This window comes from Eriocheir sinensis, chromosome 52 (genome assembly GCF_024679095.1).
Source record: "Eriocheir sinensis breed Jianghai 21 chromosome 52, ASM2467909v1, whole genome shotgun sequence".
NCBI classification, from domain to species: Eukaryota; Metazoa; Arthropoda; class Malacostraca; order Decapoda; family Varunidae; genus Eriocheir; species Eriocheir sinensis.
The window spans coordinates 4,101,570-4,109,830 of NC_066560.1; the positions used below are offsets into that span (position 1 = coordinate 4,101,570).

Genomic DNA, 8,261 nt, shown 5'->3' on the forward strand with positions numbered 1-8,261 from the left:
ACCCACTACCCCGACAACAAGACATAATGATATCCGACAACTCCGACAACTCGATCGCAAAACCTTCCGACAAATAGACCAACCGATATACCGACACCCCGACAACAAGGCATCCCGACAACAATTTATATCAGTTAATGTAAAGTCTATTCAGCGTTTTTATGTCATTTTACCTTTTAATTATTTCTTACCTGCTTCACCTGAGTCTCAATTAATTAAGAATCTACCTGTGTGTGTGTGTGTGTGTGTGTGTGTGTGTGTGTGTGTGTGTGTGTGTGTGTGTGTGTGTGTGTCGTGGGCCATTCGTTGTCATATTATTGGTGATTTATTTCGCATTTTTCGTAATATCAGTCATTGGCGCTGTTGCTCTTATGATTAATGGCGTCTCTCTCTCTCTCTCTCTCTCTCTCTCTCTCTCTCTCTCTCTCTCTCTCTCTCTCTCTCTCTCTCTCTCATTACGCACAGCTGTTTTCACCTGTTCTCCCTCACACCTGGGCGCCGTTACCTACCTTGGCAGCCGTCCATTCCAATACTTTCTCCTGACGTTGAAAAAAAAAATGGAAAAGGAAATGAAGGAATGTCACTTTTGGTCTGTATTTCTGAAAGGACAGACTATTTGGTGCACATTTTCCTACCTGTTCCAACGACACCTTGACGGAGATATTCGGGCATAGAAGAAACAGAAGTAGTAGCAACAGTAGTAGTAGTAGTAGTAGTAGTAGTAATAGTACAAGAGTAGAAGGAGAGCAAGTAGGAGAAGAAGGAAAAAAAAAGATGAAGAAGAAAAGACGAAAAAGAAGAGGAGGAAGAAGAAGAAAAAAATTAGTTACCCTTGAAGAAGCTCGCAGCAGTAATCCGAACATCCAGTTATCTGGATAAGAAGACTCGTGATTATCCGAACCCTGTGTTATCCGGACATTTACTTTTCCAGAAATTAAGTTATCCGGACCCTCGCTTATCCGAACAGCTGGATATCTGGAAATGAAGTTATCCGGACATCTAGCTCTCTGGAATTCAAGTTAACCAAACATCGAGTTATCCGGAAATCCAGTTATCCGGACATCTATATATCTGGAAATGAAGTTATCCGGACATCTAGCTCTCTGGAATTCAAGTTAACCAAACATCGAGTTATCCGTAAATCCAGTTATCCGGACCCTCACCTATCCGGATTTCTAGTTATCTGGATTTTGTTATGTGGACCCTTAGTCATCTTTGTATCAAGTTATCCAGACCCTCCTCATCCGGACATCTAGTTATTCGGACATTAAGTTATCCGGACGCTCACTTATCCGGATTTCAAGTTATCCGGATTTTGTTATGTGGACCCTTAGTTATCTTTGTATCAAGTTATCCAGACACCACCTCATCCGGACATCAAGTTATCCGGAGCCTGAGTTATCCGTCCACCCGTCCGTCCGGTCCTCCCCAGCCAGCCCACCGCGCCGCATAACGCACGCCGCTTATTGAGTCGGCATGAAAACCGTGAACACCAAGTTGACCTCCAGGGCAGCGAGAACCAATCAGCGGCGAGCAGCGAGTGACGTCACGAGCCACACACCTCAGACAGGTATTGGCGGCGGCGAGAGGGGGGTGAGGGGGAGGGGGGAGGGGGAGGGGTGGGCGTAAGGAATAGGATGTCCAAGGGTGGTGGAGGGGAGGCGATGGTGTAAAAAGAGGACACCAGTTACGTGAGTGTCAGAGAGAGAGAGAGAGAGAGAGAGAGAGAGAGTGGGGAGCGTCACGTGAGAAAATGGTAATGCAAAGTAAATTTTGGCTTGGAGCATCGCGGGAGTCACGAGCCGCGGCGAGATTTACTGAGGGCGGCGGTGGAGGCTGCAGTAGTCCATCTCCCGCCCGTCGAAACACACACACTCACACACACACACACACACACACACACACACGGTGGCGGCGCCTCGTCGTGTCAGGTTCAGTCTGCAGGCGGACGCCCTCGTAGCCGCACGCCCGCCGCCGGTGCCGCGTCACGCCGCCATGGGGACGCCGGTGCCCACCGAGACTAAGGATAACAGTGCCACGGAGCGCGGCAACCCCGCGGGCGGTGAGTGGCTGACCGGCGCCGCGCGGGCCCGGGCTGCATGCTTGCCTTAACACAACACTCCCTCCCTCCTGTCCTCTTGTGACGCTTCCCTCCCCCGCAGGCGCCCTCACCCCCCTACGCCCGGAGGTCAGGTGGTCCCCGCCCATGTCATCCCCGCCCATGTCGTCCCCGCCCATGTCGTCCCCCTCTCCTGGTCCTGCCGCGGCCTCCCCGCCCGCCCACCAGACGCCCACGCCCGCGCCATCCCCGGGAACCTCTGACCCACAGTTCCTAAGCCGCCTGTCGCGGGTCCCTGCTGCGCTGCACCTGTTCCAGTCGCTGCCGCTGCTGCAGGCGGTGAACGGCTGCCACGGCGACACCAAGCCGCTGCCGCCGCCCTTGGGGATGGACCCGCGGGTGGCGGGGCTGCTGCAGGGGTGCCAGCTGCCGTGGGCGGCGCTGGGCGCGAGCGAGCTGGCCCTGAACCGCCTGCTGCTGACCCCCGGGGGCCGCCTCAGCAGGCCCAAGAAGCGCTACATCTGCAAGTACTGCCAGCGGGAGTTCACCAAGAGCTACAACCTGCTGATCCACGAGCGGACGCACACGGACGAGCGGCCCTTCCCCTGCGACATCTGCGGCAAGGCCTTCAGGAGGCAGGACCACCTCCGCGACCACAAGTACATCCACAGCAAGGAGAAGCCCTTCAAGTGCGAGGCGTGCGGCAAGGGCTTCTGCCAGGCGCGCACGCTCGCCGTGCACAAGGCACAGCACGCCCACGACACCCTCCCCCCCACCCCTCCCGCGCCCCCCGCAGCCTCGCCGCCGCTTCCTGCTTGTGCGTCGCCCCTTAGAGCCCTTGACCTGCGGGGGCGCCTCTCTCCCTACCCCGCCCTGGCCAGGCTCAGCCGTGCCCTCGGCCCAAACCTGCAGCTGTTCCCGCTGCCCTCCCCCACCACGCCGCCGCCGCCCAGCGACGGCCCGGACCAGGAGGAGCCCGACGTAGTGTTCGTGATGGCGGGGGACACGGCGGAGGCGGCGGAGGAGAAGGCGCTTGACCTGACGGTGTACAGCAGACGACGGTACCGGGAGGAGGCGGCTGCGGCGGCGGCGCGCCTCGTCGACCACAACAAAAACCAAATAACGTTTCGCCAAGACCTCGAGGTGAAGGGCGACGGCGTGCGGTGATGTGTGTGTGTGTGTGTGTATGTATGTGTGTGTGTGTGTGTGTGTGTGTGTGTGTGTGTGTGTGTGTGTGTGTGTGTGTGTGTACGCTCCTGGAGGGGTCTGGTCACGCCCACACGGGGCCTGTCTACTGCAGTGCCTGACCTTGCTTTGTGTGCTTTGTGGCACCGCGGCCTCTCGTCGGCCCGGCCTCGCCACCTCAGGGGCACAAACTTGCCTTTAGGTAATCTTATGTACCGCGCGTTTGGGACACAGAGGAAGAGAGAGAAATATGATTTATTTTGGATAAATAAAAGTCTAAAACTTTAACCAAATATTGTTATTCCCCGCTCCAAGCCGCCACACTCCGGTGCTCCTCAAGACCCATTGCTTGTGTGCCGCCCTCCGTCAGGAATATTATTATTGTTAAACATTTGTGAAGAAATGGTGACCTAGTGGTTAGCATCAGATTTAATAAGGCTTGGGCGGAATCAGATGGAAAGAAAACAAAGAGTAGGTAATGAAGAGAGGGGATAAAAGGAAGGGGGAATAGTGCTGAGAGCTGTGTGCCGCCCGCCGTGTGGGTTGGTATTCAGTTATTCATTCAGTTATCTTTTGGGGAAAAGTGAAGACCCAGAGAGTGCTGGTAGTCTGTCGCCTGCAGCCGTACTTTGAAAAACCATGATGCGTAGTGTACGGAAAGAGGAGGAAGGAAAGGAAAGCCGAGGGAAGGGCAAATAAAACTAATATGGAGTAAAGAAAAAGGAAATAATGAATCATATATAGTTGTGAAGGAAAGGCGAACCATGGTCTTATATATAACGGGAATATGAAGAGGAAACGGAAAAAGAGGAAGAGGAGATAAAAGAAGACGAGGAGTAAAGGGCGGGGAGGCAGGAAGGTTGGTTTTACTGATGCAAGACAAAGAATGGCAGAGGGAGGAAGGGAGAGAGGCGTTGACGGGGAGGGAGAGAAGAAAGAGGTTGGGAGGAAAAAAATGGGGTGCCGGCCTTTCTCTGAGCCATAACCGAGTACATAACTTCTTTCCCTTTATCCTCTGCCCTCTTCTTTCCCTCCTCCTCCTCCTCCTCCTCCTCCTCTTCTTTCTCATCCTCTTTCTCCTCTTTCTCCTTCCCACAACCACAAATATTCAACAATTCTTCTGCCTTGTGATAAAAACTTGGTCTTCCTCCTCTTCCTTCTCCTCCTCTCCTCCTCCTCCTCCTCCTTCAGGCAGCTCCTCCCTCCCTTTTCACCGCTTTGAAGGAAGAAGAGGAAGAGGTGGAGACAAAGAAGGAGGAATGTAAGGCACACGACCCTTCATCTTCCTCCTCCTCCTCCTCCTCCTCCTCAGTCTTCGTTCATTCTTTTCTCTGATTTATTATTATGATATTTTTCTTTACTTTCGTCTATGTTATGGTTCACCAGTTTCGTCCGTCTCTCTCTCTCTCTCTCTCTCTCTCTCTCTCTCTCTCTCTCTCTCTCTCTCTCTCTCTCCCCCTTCGCAGCTTATAGTGTTATTTTTCTTTATTTTTGAAGGTAGATAAATAAATGGAGAGAGAGAGAGAGAGAGAGAGAGAGAGAGAGAGAGAGAGAGAGAGAGAGAGAGAGAGAGAGAGAGAGAGAGAGAGAGAGACCTAGGAAGGTTTTAGTGGTGGGAGACTGTCAAGTCAGGCTCACTGACAGGTAATTTTGTTCAAGGGATAAGGGGAACGTAGAGTTTGCTTTCCCGGAGCAGGTATGCAGCACGTTTCTGACAGGATTGAGAATATTTTAGCAGGGGAAAGTACTCAATCTATCGTCTTCTACAGTTTCGGTGGCAATGATATCGGTAGAGTGGTAAGCGAAGAAATCTTTAGGCTCTTTAGGGAATCGTACACTAAAGTGAAAGACATCGGTGGGGTGCCGACAAATTGAAGGATGTGATCATTACTAGGCAAGTAGTCCAGGATGAGATTGGTCGGTTGAAAAAAGATCGCCGAGACCAGACGAAATATTTCCACGGGTTCTGAAAGAATGCAAGGAGGTCCTCAGTGGCCCATTTACCGATATCTTTAAGATGTCGGTAAATTATGGGTATGTGCCCAACCAATGGAAAGTAGGTAATGTGACGCCGATTTTTAAAAAGGGAGACAAGTCAGCCACCTCAAATTATCGCCCAATTAGCTTAACATCAGTTGTAGGCAAGATGTTGGAGTCAGTTTTATCCGGGAGCATTCGGGACCATCTAGAGAAGCATAGTTTAATTCATTACTCACAGCATGGGTTCACGAAGCGCAGGTCTTGCCTTACTAACCTGTTGTCCTTCTACACTAAAGTAATCGAGGCGGTTGACAGAGATGAAAACTGTGAGATACTTTATGTAGATTTCAATAAAGCGTTCGACAAAGTCCTCACCACCGGCTATTACTAAAATTACAGGCTCACGGCGTTGATGGGAAAGTTTTGAACTGGATTAGGGCTTGTCTTAGTTGCAGGAAGCAGAGAGTGTAAATTAATGATAAAAAATCTGAATGGGGCAGTGTTACGAGTGGAGTCCCACAGGGGTCGGTGCTGGGTCCACTGCTTTTTATTATTTACACCAATGATTTGCACACAAGAATTAGTAGTGATGTCAGTAAGTTCCCAGATGATACCAAGATCGGTAGAGTAATCCAATCAGACCAGGACGTTAGCTTTCTCTAGGATGAGCTTGACAGACTTTATGATTGGGCGTGGCAAATGGAATTCAATGTCAGAAAGTGTAGTATTCTGAGTGTAGGTAGGAATAACCCCTCACACAATTACTCCTTAGTGAGCGCTGACCTCCGTCCTTGGGCTCAATGCATTCAGGGTAAAAATCGTGCAAACAGCGTACTGGGTTTCATCTCAAGGAGCATAAGCAATAGGAGCGCTGAGTCATCCTCAAACTTTACTTAGCGCTAGTTAGAATTCATCTCGATTATGCGGTTCAGTTCTGTTCACCCTACTATTGAATGGATATCAAGATGTTAGAATATCTTCAGAGGAGGATGACAGGGGATTCAGGGGGTGAGAAACTTGCCTTATGAGGACAGGCTGAAGCATTTAAATCTACAGTCTAAAAAGACGAAGGTTGCGAGGAGACCTGGTCGAAGTCTATAAATGGATGAAGGGCTTCAGTAAAGGGGATGTCAATAAGGTTTTGTTTGTAAAAGAACCAAGTAGGACACGTAGCAATGGTTATAAGTTAGATAAATTGAGATTCAACAAAGACATAGGCAAGAATTGGTTTACCACTTGAGTGGTGGATGAATGGAACAGACTTGGCAGTCATGTTGTGAGTGCCAATACCATAGATACATTCAAAAAGAAATTGGATAAAGTCATGGATAGCGGTGGGGCTAGGATTACAGGGGCTGCGTTGTATAGGCCAACCAGACTCTTGCAGACTCCATACATTCTTATGTTCTTATGTTCTTATGAGGATGGTACGGACCTTAAAGTACAAAGGAGAAGAGAAGAGGAGCAGGAGTAAGAAGAACGTGAACAAGAAGGAAAATAGAAAGAATAAGAAAAGGGAAGGAGGACGAGGAGAAAAAAAAGAATAGAAGTAAAAGAACATGAAAAGAGGAGAAAAAGCAGGAGGAGGAGGAGGAAAAGAAGGAAAAGAAGAGGAAGAAGAAGAAGAAGAAAAAAAGAGAAAGAAGGAGAAGGAGGAGGAGCAGATATGAGTCTGTCTGTCGGTCGAGGTGATTGTTGTGTTTTAAATCAGCTAATTATCGACGCGTGATCTTGTTTATTGTGCTGTTTGTGTGTGGCTGGGGCGTGGGAGTGTGTGTGTGTGTGTGTGTGTGTGTGTGTGTGTGTGTGTGTGTGTGTGTGTGTGTGTGTGTGTGTGTGTGTGTCAACTTCATTCCCACTCAAGGATTCATTAAAAATTTTGGTGCCAATAGATTTAATCAGATATTCAGATTCTTTTTCTGCAGCTTTTATAGTAGCAGACAACCAAGTAGTAGTAGTAGTAGTAGTAGTAGTAGTAGTAGTAGTAGTTGTAGTAGTAGTGGTAGAAGCAGTAATAAATATTCGCCCTCGTTAACTAGTTCTTGCAGCGTAATGAGGTCAATGCCATGTAATGATGAGTTATAATCTATTTCTTTGCTACGAACAGTGTATTTATCAGTTTGGCTTAACAGGTGGCACAGATATAGCGCAGTCCGCCAAGCCGTTTCGTTTTCATGGCGCCGTGGCTGGTAAAGAAAATGGTCTTGTCGAGGGGTACACTGCTTAGTTTGATAGTCCCTTGTTTCCTAAATATATATACATTGTGGGCGTGTAAGCCAACTCTTGCGCCTCGAAATATTCCCCGAGCACCGCCTGAGTCACCTGCCTCTATGCTTCCTTACTTGGTCGGCGAGGTCACAAGTTAGCGCCTCCATTTGAAGACGATCACAGTGAGGGCACGAAAATCCATCCAGGAGGCGAAGCAGTACACAGAAATATCAATCCTACACTTAAAAATGAGTTATAAGTTAGAGCCTCCATTTGAAGACGATCACATTGACGGCACGAAAATCCATCCAGGAGACGAAGTAGTACACAGAAATATCAATCTTACACGTAAAAATGAATTAAAAGTTAGCGCCTCCATATGAAGACGATCACATTGACGGCACGAAAATCCATCCAGGAGACGAAGTAGTACATACAAATATCAATCTTACACATAAAGATGAATCATAAGTGAAGGGTGATTCATAAATGGTTCTGCTATATGTAACTTCATTCGGTAAAGCTTATCAAGACTATCACGGCTGGAGGACACCGTTACCACATCCTCGTACTCAGCACATTATATTTTTCGGTTTCTGACACATAAGCACATCAAAAGAATATCGATACTTTATGACTTTAACGCTAACATTAATTGCGTATCGTTGTTGGCGTGGCCAGGACAGTTTTGGGCTTGAAACTGAGGAATGCAATGTTCTGAGCACGTCAATCTGGTAACGGTGCTCGAGGAGGAAATGGGGGGAAGGGGGAGGCTTGTGTTACAGCACCCGATAAACAATAACTACACCAGAACAACTAACGAACCTAC

The 8,261-nt window shown here is 48.9% G+C and overlaps 1 protein-coding gene across 1 annotated transcript; it reads left to right on the plus strand.

The window, feature by feature from the left end:
• The first annotated feature begins 1,818 nt into the window (after positions 1 to 1,818).
• LOC126982915 (protein krueppel-like) lies at positions 1,819 to 3,531 on the plus strand. Its single transcript, XM_050835197.1, has 2 exons — positions 1,819 to 2,062; positions 2,163 to 3,531. The coding sequence occupies exons 1-2, from the start codon at positions 1,996 to 1,998 to the stop codon at positions 3,224 to 3,226; spliced, it is 1,131 nt and encodes a 376-aa protein (XP_050691154.1). The 5' UTR covers positions 1,819 to 1,995; the 3' UTR covers positions 3,227 to 3,531.
• Positions 3,532 to 8,261: the final 4,730 nt, after the last annotated feature.